The sequence below is a fragment of the Pelobates fuscus genome, chromosome 5, assembly GCF_036172605.1.
Source record: "Pelobates fuscus isolate aPelFus1 chromosome 5, aPelFus1.pri, whole genome shotgun sequence".
In the NCBI taxonomy this organism is placed as follows: Eukaryota; Metazoa; Chordata; class Amphibia; order Anura; family Pelobatidae; genus Pelobates; species Pelobates fuscus.
Genome location: NC_086321.1, coordinates 194,898,264 through 194,912,628, shown reverse-complemented (window position 1 = coordinate 194,912,628; position 14,365 = coordinate 194,898,264). Strand labels below are relative to the sequence as shown.

At 41.4% G+C, this 14,365-nt stretch overlaps 1 protein-coding gene and 1 long non-coding RNA gene across 2 annotated transcripts in view; one reads left to right on the top strand and one right to left on the bottom strand.

The window, feature by feature from the left end:
* Positions 1-14,365, top strand: part of LOC134611259 (uncharacterized) — a 1,028,750-nt gene that overhangs the window by 390,351 nt on the left and 624,034 nt on the right. The gene's annotated exons all lie outside the window — the stretch shown is intronic.
* The window catches only part of SPTLC1 (serine palmitoyltransferase long chain base subunit 1), an 85,062-nt gene that overhangs the window by 57,164 nt on the left and 13,533 nt on the right, over positions 1-14,365 (bottom strand). The window contains exons 4-5 of the mRNA XM_063454932.1: positions 12,640-12,733; positions 11,299-11,371 (exon numbers count right to left, since the gene is read on the bottom strand). Of these exons, the coding sequence (XP_063311002.1) occupies positions 11,299-11,371; positions 12,640-12,733 (167 nt within the window). The remainder of the gene's footprint in view (positions 1-11,298; positions 11,372-12,639; positions 12,734-14,365) is intronic.

Genomic DNA, 14,365 nt, shown 5'->3' with positions numbered 1-14,365 from the left:
GACCAGATGATTAAAAAAATCCACTAGCGGGGGGCGGGGCCTGACCGCCGAGCAGCAAAGACGCATCTTGCATGAGCTCCTCACTATTATGGCCGAAAAAAGCGACTTTTAACCCAAATTAACCCAACAAAACTCAGCTAAAGCCTCACCTAACTTAGTACGGAGCTACGAGGCACCACCGAGGACAGAAGTTGCACCGAAGCCAACGAGCGGCACACTCTGAGCCATGCGGCCTGCTGACTACCGGGCAGGAGAGACGGCCGACCTCCCAGCCCCAAGAGGCACAGATGCACATCATGTAGAGCAGGTACCCTGCAACCCCCCCCTCTGGACCGGTGGGGGTAATCCCGGTCTAACTCTGGGGGACTACTCTGACCCACACCACACGAGGAACAGAGGGACTATAACAAAGAGCAACTCTGCCGACCCAGCCAACATGGCGGACGCCACGAGAAACCCAGACACTACAGCAATGTGGGCGGACATAGAGGTCAGAATGACCAGGGCCTTCACAACATTCTGGAGCAAACTGGAAGAGAGGCTGCAGCTCCAGGCTCAACAGCACCCAAACAAGCACTCACCTCCACCGGCGCCACCAAACAAGCAACTAAACAGACGACGGACACCTGCAATCCTGGCATGGATGAAGAGCCCAAAATGGCCGCGAGGCGGGAAATACCCAGCACACCAGATGAGAGCAGCTCGCAAAGCACAGCCACTCAAACTCAAGCCATGAACCAGTGGAACACAAGCACGATGGGTACTTACCCCTCCAGGGCCCACTGCTTTACAGCCCACAGCCTTGCCAGCCTCCCACACTCTTCTGGGCCGAGGGCTCGCCTGGACCGTTCCAAGCAGAGACGCACCCATGAATCGGGCTGGAGGACCCAGAGTATACCACCAGCATGGCCTGACCTCCGTCCTAAGCAGGCACACAACGCCTCCAGATCGGGCATCGGCTAACACACCATGGACTGACTCACGGAGAAGCCCACTGCTCACAGCCCTGCTAATACCGTAGAGACCCTTTTGTTCCTTTTTTTTTTTTTTTTCATATGTCTTCATGCAAGTTACCTGGCAGACACTCATGAGACGCTTTATTAATGTTTCACTTGTTTTGTGTTAACCCTATGCTTTAGACCTTTATGTTAACCGGATCACTACCGAGCAATGCTAGATATGCCACGACTGCACCTGTTACATATAACTGCTAACCTAGTATACTTAACATGTTGACATCAATAGTTTAAACGACCAGGCATAACAGCTATGTCAAACCTATGGCGACACTAATCTTTACCACTTTAATCTCTTAGGTGCCGCAATGTTATTGCTGGTGAAGGATCATCACTTGTTTATTTTATTGTTGACAGGCCAGACCCATAGGCATATATAGACCAAACGTGTTTTTATGACGTACACTCACATGGCCCTACTGTGCCTTTCACTCTTGTTTTCTAATATTGTGTCTAGTTAGACTCCAACATGGCAACACGTAACACGACTTAAATCTCCTGTGAACCGAACACTCTCTCCATCGGGCTCCGGTGCTTGTAACGCAGCTACAATGCCTCACATATTTTCACGCTTGCTTTTTGTTTTCACTCCAGATTTTTACGCTCACTTTATTTTGTTTCGCACACTTAGGGCTCAGCATGTTCCCCCATATACACTACTAAATGCTTCGGACGGAAGCGACTTGTATTCCTCCACGTAGACTATCACGACACGCAAACAGTCTATACCAGCATAACCTGCCCTCAACAAGGCATACTCATAGACCAGATAGTAATCTGCATTTTATTTAACAGCGATAGGATACCACGACCAGCATGTTTAAACAAACATAACTCATTTAGCGAAACTCGACTTAACTACTGTGATTTCTATGTACATGACTCATCTAATAATGACAATCCTGTTTATATATAAAAAAAAGTGCAATGTTTTTCGCTGCCATACTGTGGCAGTGCAAATGTGCTTGTTCACGCTATGCACGAATAAAAATAAAGAATTAAAAAAAAAAAAAAAAAAAATCCACTAGCATACAAACACAACTGCAATATACAGGTTGAGAAGGCATAGCATGGGGACATTTATAGAAAGGTCAACCATGGAGAGGAAAAGAAGCAGATTGCAATCCCCTTAAGACAAGTCCCACAGACAATGATACCTGTGAAAGCAACACACTAAAGAGGACCCCGGGTGGGTCTTGAGTAGCCCAAGTGAGCAGACTCTAGAACGTTTGCCCTGGTTTTGGGCTTGGTACTTATGGTGAGTACCATTGTGGTGCAAAGTTATACATACAGTGTGAAAGAAGAAAAAGTGCTCTGTGCAATATATAAGGCGCTTAATGGCAAGTACACATCAAATATATGTATAGAGCAGCTCAACACACGTGTAAATATCCAAAATTTACACAAATAGATATGCTAAGAAAAGTAAACCCGGTGGTACACACCACCAAAAAAAAAAACCAAAAAACTCACTCAGTGGAGTGCTATAAAATACACTTACCGCACTATATACTGAGGGGGTCTAAATGACAATGTTTGTACATACTTATCTGATCACTTTTTATTCATTTATGTGGTAGGCTTAGTTTGCAATGGGACAGATATCTCATTTCTGTGTTCATGAACTCCAGGGTACCTATCCCCTCAACAAGCAGTAATATTGAGGGAACTAGCAATGCTTTGGAAATTTAAATATCACTTCCAAGCTATTTGAAAGTCTAATCGCTAGGTTTGCTGCATTATTGCTATCAGCAATATGTAACCATTTACTTGAATCCACTCATGAACGCTATCAGACCTAAATGTCCATTTAGGTGTACTAATATGATTTTATTCCGCTCAGAGGTTCGCATTGACCTTCCTTAACACACATCTTGAAATGATCTCTCTCTTCTGGTGTTCTACCTGCTGACCTTAAACATGCCACTGTAGTACCTATCCTTAAAAAGAAAAAAACACCATCTCTTGACCCCTCCCCCTACTCTAACTATTGTCTCATATCCATGCTCCCTTTTCCTTCAAAGCTTCTAGAAAGACTTGTCTTTACCCGTATGTCTCACTTCCTCAATTCCAACTTGTAACGGATCGACGGGCACCCCGACTGGGTACCTCCGTTGAAGGATGCTCCTAGCGCTTCCTGAGGACTCCAAGCACTGCAGCAGACACCACAACCACCGAACCGGAGAAGCATATGAATGCTGTATACAGCCGAATAGGACAAACCATGCGAATAGGTTTCCACTCCTAGCAGTCAAACTGGAACAGCATACAATAAATCCTCCCCCAATAATGAGACGACACTTCACTTTGAGGGTTAAGCAGGAACTGCAGATTTATTCACACAACTTCCTTTTAAGACATTCTCCCATGCAAGGGAGGGATCCACAACAATTAGTACCACAGCCAATAATGTACCAGTTACCTCCCACACATCTCCTCCTCTTAGTGTGACACATAATCCCATTATTCCAGACACAAATTCCCTGGGTTTCTGGATGTACCCCTAAACATAGGGTTACCCCTTTAAATGTTACATCCCCTGGTAGCCCTGATCTGGGTGAGACACATATCCAAAAATCACCCAGATCAGACAAGGGGTTCGGGAGTTATGGCTGTTTAAAGTTTTGACCGACCACATGGCAAAAGTATCCGAAAATAGTTCCATGTACTTTGGCCCTGCAGTCGGTCACAGAAAAGGAAATGAAAACACATGAATTGCCTGGGTTATGGAGCCTGGGGAGGATTCCAATGAATCCCCTTGTTTGTGGGGTTCTTTCTACCGAACAGCGGGCCATTCGGTAGTTTCTACACAAATTGCTGGAAGTCTGGAGGTCTCAGCGGTGTTTGCCTAGTCGAGTGTCCAATTTTAGTTCCAGACACTCGACGGCAAAACACCGCTGTTCGGGAGTTTAGGATGGCCGCCGCCACGTGTTTGTTTCCCGAATGGCGGCCACCCAGAGGACGAAGAACACATTACATAAATGGCCAATTACCCGTTTGCAACATTGTTGCAAACGGTAATTGGAGGCACACTTATTCCTGGGTGGTCTGGTTGTTCGGTAGTTTCACTCAATATAATGAATGGAGTGATTCTACCGAACAATCAGGCGAATGCTGCATACACATATACAATCTACCGAACACATAATAACATACATAATATTTAAGACAGCCTGAATGCAATCTGCTACACAGTCTTAAAGGGGCATTGTTCCTAAAAGTCATAATATGTCCACGGATGGCCCTTAAAGGGCCAGTAGCAGCGATATAAAATACCACATGCCCAAATATTGCATTCAAAAGTACAAATTTACCAGGGACCATAGTCAGCAGGTAGGAGGCGGGCAGCCAGGCCTCTCCAATGTCCAGTGGCGAGGTGGGTTCCGCCACACAACTCTCTCCTTGACCCTCTTCAATCTGGCTTCCGCCCTCTCCACTCTACTGAGACTGCACTTATCAAAGTTAATAACGACCTAATTGCAGCTAAATCCAAAGTCCACTACTCCATACTAATTCTTCTTGACCTCTCTGATGCCTTTGACACCGTTGATCATGCTCTCCTTCTTCAAACTCTTCAATGACTCTGTCCTCTTATCTCTCCCAACGTCTCCTTTTTTAATGATACCTCCTCCCCTCGTCCTGTCTCGGTTGGAGTCCCCCAGGGCTCTGTCCATGATTCCCTACTATTTTCTCTTTATACTGCCTCTCTTGGCAAACTTATTACCTCTGTTGGACTCCACTACTACCTGTACACTGATGACACCCAGATGTATCTCTCCTACCCAGACCTCTCCCCTGCCGTCCTGCAACGTGTCACTGCTTGCCTTTCTTCCAGGTCTTTTGGAGGATGACATATTCACCGCTAAATAACACACAAGTATAAGCCACGTCAGCCGCCACCAACACACAAAATTCTGACTCAATAAAGGGTTCATGTGGGCAGGATCCCATAAGATGAATACTGGAGATGCTAAAGGTAGACAGCTAATAATTCTGTGGTTTATACTATGTGATAAAATGTGATGCCATTCATTGTGAAAGAAACTGGATGAGCCCCACCTTCCTTTCTGTACCATTGCTGTGCATGTGCAATAGCCTCCCAATGCGCTCTATTGGGAAAGCACTGTATTGGCTGAGATTATCAAGATTGAGGATATCAGCTATAGAGGCAGGGACGGCCGCGATGAGACCAGACCTGCGCGGGGGAAATTTTTTTTGCGTTTGAAACATTTTATCTACAAGGGGAGGGGGCCGGTGACCTAAACAGGGATTCTTGCACAATTGTGTTTAACAGTAATGTGATAATAATATAGGTCAGTAAACAAAACAGGTAACCATAATTCAGTCATACACGGTACACACATCTCACTACTGATCTAGATGCTTTAAAAACAAACAATCAATGATAACCCTAATATGGCAGTTTTGTCCAACAGAAATTACAGGAAAAAAAAGGAAAGGTCCCAGAGTACCCAAGTACAACTCGCAAGTCTAAGCACTTAAATTAGGAGACACATATGTATTTTTGTCTTCAAATTTTTATGTCATGGATGCTTAGTTACGATTGTAATGTTCCCTCATGGCGGAATCATTAGAAGTAATCAGATACGGTATTTAGGATTAACAGGCTCTGTATCAAGGCACTTTTTGAGCAAATAAAAGGTGATTTTGATGCAATGCACTATATTTAGAAACCGAGTTTTGTGAAATGTAAGAAACAGATCCTTCCAGTGTAGCTAAGAGCACCTAAAGTTTGCCAGAGTGATTTTTAAACAGATGGAGAAAATCCCTAATGTACAATGGCAGCCTCTTTGATTCATCACCGTTTAAGAACAATTGCAACATTCTGGAAAATACAAGACTTCATTAATACAACTGTGACTTTCCATCTCATCTAGTAGCTATGAACGAGCAGCCACTAATCAGTCATATGCAGCAAGCATTTAATGTACTTATTAATAGCAATGAAACAAACAATAAATCTGATTTTATTTTACAATCTTACAAGAATTATGTAGAACCTTTAAAACGTTTAAAGTTTACTTAAACATCAATTGCAGCCACTGCACATGAATTTCCCCAAATGTCAAATGTGGATTTATTTCTGTTGTATACTGCTCAGCTTACCGTTGCTGTCTAAATGGGCTATCATCAATGACATCACCAGAAACCACAACCTAATCCTACCCAATTTAACAGAAAAAAAACAAAAAAAAACAGGAAACCAAAAGTGATCGAAAGAAAGTTGTCTAATTTGGATGCACTCCATAAAGCTGTGCAGGAAGGAATTTATTCCCATTTAGAAGCCAACAATAAACGCTAGTTAAATGATGTTATTTAGATGAACTAAGTTTATTATCAGCATCCACTCACCAATCATTCAATTATTGAGTCTATGGGTGGGGGGAATTCAGTGTTAAATATTTCGGATATAATTACACAGTAGAATGTTTCAGTACAGTAGCCACAATATGTTTCTACATACACAGCGTGGTTGCTATCCCTGTATAAAGTATGTATTTTCAGTGAGTAATAGCAAACTCAACCTCTTGTAACGCAGTTGATGTCTGCCCCAGCCCGATGGCTTCATGTAGCTAGCAAACCAAGAAGTTTTATACAAAGTTTACTCGCACTGGGTAGTCTTTTGGGATATGGAAATGCTTTAAGTTGTACAAGATGTACATATAAGAGCTACATGGATAAAGTTCAGCTTGGCATATTTAAACAAATCTATGAAAATTAAATGGAGAAGGTGTGCTATAAATCACCATATAATTCATAGCTTCATACACTACAATTAATAGCATTGTATGCATGGGCAATCATAAACTTTACTAGAATAGACAAACCTAAAAATCCTGAGACAACTTAATGGGGAGTTAAGATGACCTGCACAGCCTCATAATTTTTGACTGCAAATATGAAAAAAAAAAATCCACTTATCTGTGTAATGTGCTAAATGTGAACATTGAGACAGTGTAGTCAATACATAAGAGTTAATACAAAAGACAAAACACCATTTCTAATCCTGCAATATTGAACCTCCAGAGTTTAAAATGAAATTGGATAGTTTCCATGAAGAAGGCCAACACATAATTTTAGGAATGTGCAGGTTCTGCAGACGCTCTAAAAATAAACACATTGTCAAGTCAGGAGAAAATGGGCCTTTGTACTAGTTTAAGAGGCTGGGTGTGGGGGAGAGGGCAGAAATGGTTTCTGAGATTGCTAAAGGGAACTTTGTATTTTTATTTAGATTTTACTTCATGTCTCCTGATGTGCATTTCATTTTGAAGGCATAAATGTGAACTCTCCTGTACTTTTCAATACATTTTGTCGTCATAACAAACAGCCATTTTGTTCGCTTTCCATTGTAATAGGGTACTGCACAACCCACTGAGTCATTTTCTGGAAAGCAAACAACTATGGGGTTTATTCACTCAATACTGATTGGCAGGGAAGTGACAAACCAATTACAACATTTTGTGAAGTGGGAGAAAAAGAAGGGTAAAAAAAAAAGGCCTGACCAGGAAAATCTTTCCAACTAGTTTACAATGGGGTTACAGTTGCAGTTACAAAAATATATATTACATGATATGGAAGATCTGTAACTTGTGCAAAGTTATATCATAGGGATCTAATAAATGGACACTATACTGCATTCAGTTAACTGACAACTCATGAACACAGTCACGGCTCAAGCTCTTTAAAAAGACAGAAGGGCGGTGAAATTGGTGCTCTGTACATGCATGCCACACCCACAATTTTAAAGCGGTTTCCATTTGTCTCTTGTTCATATTTTTGCAAATACAAACAATTACTGCGGTTTGGTATGTTAATATCCTAACTATGCATCCTTTGCTTCAAAAAAATGTTATACTAGGGCGGAGCTAGCCTGCCAAGCAAAGCAGACGTGCCTGCTAAGAGCTCCTGAGCCTGAGGCCAAGATTTGGGTGATAACGCCCGACCACCCAAGCGTACCAGCTGTGGATAGCGATAACCCTATTCAGGGGGTGATGCTGCATCGGGGGATACCCGTTGTGAGACCCTCCGTGGCTGAACCGACCACATCGCAGACTGCGGCCTACACGGGTGGGAGCCGTGGAGAGGCGGCCACTCTCCCGGTTCTCTGGCCGAAGAGGGAGCACTCTTGTATTGTCCTCCCCCCCCCCTGGACCGGTGGGGGATATCCCGGTCCCTGCCAAGCTGGACGACCGCAGCCCTGGACGAAACGGAGGTAGCGGCGACACCCTCGAGCAGACTACAAGCGGCGATACCCAAGATGGCGGAACACACGAGTAAGCCAATCAAAATAATTCAAGAGGCCGACATCCTGGTGAGGCTAGAGGCCACATTTGCAGCGTTTTGGGAGAAGCTAAATGACCGTCTGTACACTACACAAGTCCCGGTCGCAAAATCACCCATGACACCATCGTACCGCTCCTGCCTGACTGGCTTGCCCACCCAGATTAAGCGCGCCAAAACATGGCGCCGAAAACGACGTCCCATCCTACCGACAGGGACACACAAGCGTAGCCGACCTCCAACGGTCACTGCACCGCACAAGACAACGCCAGTCCCACCAAAAACAGCAACCAAAGAGCAACAACCTATAAGGACCGGCAAGAACCGACTTACCTGCCCGAGCAGGGGCCATACAGCACCGGCAAGCATCCCGAGGAACCCTGAAAGCGGCCAACGTCCACGCTGGTGGTTGAACACCTCTATGACACACTCGAACTGCACAGCTGAGAAGGGTGAGCCCTCGTGCGGGACAGAAACCCCTGAAGGCATAGGTTGAAGGGGACTAGCGGGGACATGAAGACTGGGATACACAGCCTCCCACATTAGCATGCTCTCTCACCCGGGACTTACACAACCCCACAACGGCTTTATTACCCAATCGGCACATCAAGCTGCAAGGAAAGCGGCTGGGAACCGATGATAACTAGTTGTAACTGTGTTCTGATAGTTTTATTTTGATTTTGGCCTGTTGCCTTAAGCTATATTATTTTACTGCACTTCAAATGTTCATGCTAGTTCAGGAGGGGTCAATATTGCAGTGACTTGTTTTACCATATCAGGTGTACCCAGCATTGTTGAAGATAACCCAGGCTCAATGTACCCCTATAGGTCTCTCAATGGTGTTTGTTTCTCAACTTATGATTTATAGCACTGCAGACTTCCCTGACCTAAGGCAGCAAGAGTTACTTAAGCTTGATGAGCCCTTAACTATTCCCCTGTAACCCTGTCTGACACTCTTGATTAAACTTTGGTTAAGCCATTAAAACAGGGCACTCTAGCGAGCTAAGCAATTTTTAACAATTCTTAATTATTAGTATATACTCTCTGTATGTTTGCAGTCTTAAGCCTGATGATCATAACGTGAACCTCTACAACAGACATACAAAGTTAGCGTGTATTAAGCTTATTTACACATCATAAAAATTGTGCCTTTTTCCAAATGCCATGCAATTGTTAACATATACATGTTTTTTTTAATCGCCTGTAACTGCTATCGTGGCATTGCACGCATTTTTTGTTATTCCGTGCACAACAAAAATAAAGAATTTAAAAAAAAAAAAATGTTATACTGACATTTTTCAATCAAAAAGTGCAAGGTAGTGAAGGGGTCAAATAAAAAAAAAAAAAAAAAAAAAACTCATGTTAAAAGTTAAAGTACGAAAAAATAGAAGGGAAAAACTAAAACCAAAACCTCAAAAACTCATAAAGAGCAATAAAAAAAAAAAAAAAAAAAGTTCAACAATGCCCTCTATAGGACATTTAATATACTACATCTGAAATGTTTCATATTGCCAAATGGAATCTAATGCTCATAAATACAACTGCTAAATGGTTAGTAAAATAGAAAATAATGATTTGCCTTATTCACTGCATTCTACAAGCATTACCACAAAATAAAATGGATATTAACATTAGACTGTTACTTTTTAAAGTGGTTTACTGAGCCATGCTTCTTTGTTTACAAAAATAATAAATACAAATGAAAAAATTAAAAAGCTATAATAAAAACAACCAGCCAACCTGTAATTAAGCTCAGTCTCTTCTCTAAAACATTCTGGTAGATAGTTAAGCATGATCTCCTCTGATCCAACCCAATGATTCTCAAGGGGCAACAGAATGATGGATGAACGCAGTAGAAGGCAAAACATCAAACTTAGGTGGATTCCACATGCTGTTGCCATACTACATGAGGAGTCTCATAGCTACCATCCCTTCCTTCCAAACCAGCCAAAATGTGTTCTGGATGGGCTATATCGCAACAGTATTTCCCCAAATGCAGCTACCCAAGCCATTCGAGATGTCATAATCTGGTGCCAAACATTTCACTAGAAGCGACACATTATGATGGCGGTTTAAGGTAAAACACCATATGTCTTTGAAGACAGCGATCTCACCTTCTATCATGACCTACCAAGATCGACCCTTTAGAGAATATTCCTGGGTGCCATCACAAAGCAATTGTGAGAAATGGGTATAGGATTACCGCTGGACAGATCCCGGATCTTTATCAGTGTCCAAGGATGGGACTGTTCATTTAAACACATCTCCTGAGGAGGCACAAGCCTTTTTTGCAACTCAGGTTCTGTCCATGCCATCTACCGGCCTGGGAGGGCTGATTACAAAAAAAATGTATGGGACTTGAGCAAACTCATACCATTTGTTCCACATTCGAGTACAGACTCCAGTTCCATGACCTGATCTGGGTCTCTTGCATAATGTTTTTTTTTCTCCCTTATCAGTTGTATACCTGAAGAAGAAATGACTCACAGACCAGCATAAGACTACCCTGATATGAGCTCTCTAGCTGCAGGTAGACCCACTAAGCATTGCAACTGCAGGGAACTTTAAGATACAATTATTTTGCATTTATTTTTGCATTATTTGGTGCCAAAGTGGAACCTAATGAGCATGTGCGGCAAGTGCCTCACGCGCATTAGGATATGAAGATACTGGAAGTTCTTATTTCAGTGTAGTTTCACTGACAAATTCTAGAGGCAGTTTAGAGAGTCTTAACTCTGCAATGTAAACATTGCAGTTTCTCCGATTGCAGGGTTCATGGTATGGAGACAGTGCACCCAGACCACTTCAATGAGAGAGTGCTTTGGGTGTCAATACTGTCCATCTCAGTCATCCATTAAATTTAGGTCTGTATTTGATTCTGTGAAAAGGGGGGCAATTTCTCTACAGCAAAGCATGACACACAAACTGCCACACAAAAAAAAGTGAATCTAGAACATTAAACCATTATAATGCAACTTACCAAATGTACCATAAAACCCTCGAGGACCACAGGTGCCAACACCATACTTTTTTAGTGAGGTCAGAGCTGCACTCTTCAAACAAAAACAAACAAAATTAAGAAACTAAGAAAATTAAAAAGGTAAATAGCAGACAAAGTATTTTAGTTAGTCAATTTAGATGGTAACTTTAAAGAGCTAAATCTTTGCTCGTTATATTTTTAGAATTACAAGATACCAAATTTAGAAATCTATAACCATCTCTCCATTGTTCACTGTATAACTGACCGCACACAATTTTTTTTCTATCCCAGGGTAAATAAGCAGGTTATGACCGTACCAGAAATCATTTATTTTACAAGAGAGGTCATATGGCATTTTTCAATTCTTGGGATTAGAATGTGGCTTACCTCTTTTAAAACCCATATTCTTTTTTTTTTTTTTTGTAACCGTTAATCAGAAGAAAAGGCTCACTTCTATTGTTCTCTTCAACAAACTTTGCCAGATGTTCACTACTACATGATCAACCAGCAATTGAGCGAACATGGTATTTACCTAAAGGAGTGGTGCTCTGGGTTTTTTAAAAAGGAGTCTCATGCACTTTTGAATGGATTATGGAAGGAAGTTAGGGCTTGCCAAATTCATCGTCTATTAAGAGTAATACAGTGAGAGCGACAGAGCATTGTTGTATTGGTCTTTGTACACAAGTAAATGGATATTTAATTTAATGCCGATTAAAGAAGGTCACGGTAAACATTGAGAAAGGCAAGATGTGCAAGAAAAATAATGGGGGCGAGGGCACATTCTGGCTCCAGAGTTGATAATGTATAGCAAGGGGAATAATGTAAGTAAAGAATGATCTTGGTAAAACAGCTTAGTAATAACGTAATGTACCACATTTTACATTTATATTTAAGGGTACAGTTAGCCTTTAAAGCGAACCATTCACGAAAAATGGGTACATGGATTCACTGTATAAAGAATGCAATTCAAACTATACGTCCCAACGGTCTTAGATCCAGGGAGACAACATTTGTAAGTTCTGACCTTGTCACAGAGGAAGATACTACAAATATGGCAACCACAAGTAGCAAAGCATGTTATCAGCCTGACCTCCAATCATGTGGCAACAAAGTCATAAGTTAGGTCACCTACAAGGCATTGTGGGATACCATACAACATCCCTCTTAAAAGAGTAGGATGCACTATTTAAGCATGTATATCACTCTATATTGCCAGGTCAACGCACAGATTAAAATGTATACATGCCTAGGGGAGCACACATTCCACTTATTCTGACATTTACCTATATATTTCTGACAGGTTTATTTGAACACATGATAAGAAGAAATAGTATTGCTTACTTTAACTCTTTCATTCTCAAGAAGACCAAGAAAATTAAAGGAAGCAAAGTTGATGCATTCTTTTCCGTTAACCGTGATCTTGTGGCTTGGAGGGCTGTAAAACAGGAACATATATTAAGCATTTTGGATCATATAGCTCTTATAAACAATTCTGATTAGATCATTAAAGGTGGCAAAACATGGTTTAAATTTGGGGGTGTCAAAATGTCCTCGCCAGGATTGTTTTGAGTAAATGTGGTAGCCCATGCAACATCCTGACTTTCAGTGTGTCTGCGGTGATCTAGAACTGAATTTTTAATGCTGACCGTATAACAATATACAGAAAATGAAAACATAATTTGATCTACATTAGAGGGGCAGCAGGTCCCGTTCTGTGTCTCCTGCCCACAGCCATGTTTTCTTATTTAACAGAATTTCTGGATCACACACACATCTCCAGTGGACTTTTTGGGTAATCAGTGAGTTTGGTTTATTTTGGTGCCTATTCTATACACCTAACAGCACTTACACAAACAAGCAAGCTACTTCCAGTTACATATCGTAGCAAAAATAAGACTCAAGCAATGAATGGCTTGTATTACTGCAAGTATACATCGTTTATACGGCTAATACACAACTTTGCTTAAATGCAATTTCTAGGTTTCTACTCCCTATGCAAACTATTCCTCCTTGAAGTTCTAGATAAGTTCACATGCAGGGATTATGTTGCCCATGTAGCTTTCTCCGAGCTCAAAGTAGCTCTGGAGAATGTGAGTGTGTTAGCTTTTACCTCAAATAATACTATCAAGCCTGCATACTTTATTATATTGAACTGCTTCTTCTTGGGTTTCTGACTCATATTTATACTGATAGTAATACTTCCTGATGGATCTCGAACATGGGTTGGGATTAATCTGCTAATACAATCGCTTTAGAGCTCTAAATAGACGTTATATCATGTGCGTGTACCAGCATCTTTTCTTCCTCTTTTATTCATGGTTCTGTTGCAGCACTATGGTTCTCTCTGTTTTCAATCTTTCAGGTGTATAACAATTTTTTTTGAAAGACCTATAATTCCTGGTCTAATTTGTTTTCAAATATTTTTTATTAAATAATTTCTCAAACATTTCAATAAAAACCAGAATAGCAACTTCTCTATGGTATGCCTGAATTATATTTCTTTTATATTATTATGATATTTATAGAGCGCCGACAAATTCCGCAGCGCTTTACAATGGGTGGACGAACAGACATGTAGTTGTAACCAGACAAGTTGGACACACAGGAACAGAGGGGTTGAGGGCCCTGCTCAATGAGCTTACATGTTAGAGGGAGTGGGGTAAAATGACACAAAAGGTAAGGATAGTATTAGACTAGTGACAGTGTAATATGTAAAAGAATGACAGAATTTCTTTTATATGCCAATTTTCTATCACCTTAAAAAATTAAAACAACCCAAATTTTTTTTTTCCGTTTTGATTTCCCTTTCGTAATGCTCCTTGTGTATTAATTATATTCCCCTCATTGCTACTTGCCTTTACTGATATTACATTTTCTTCCTTGAGCTGGATATCAATACATGAGTGCAGCCATTATGTACTCCTCGGCCCATGATGTCTGCGGTTTGTCCTTCTGTGGGATTGATTTCACTAAGGATTGTGGGTAAATTTGACTAACAACTGAAACAGAACCTTGCTTTAAGCCTTGCCCATTGTCAAGTGTTGTTAATTTTACAGCTATACATAAG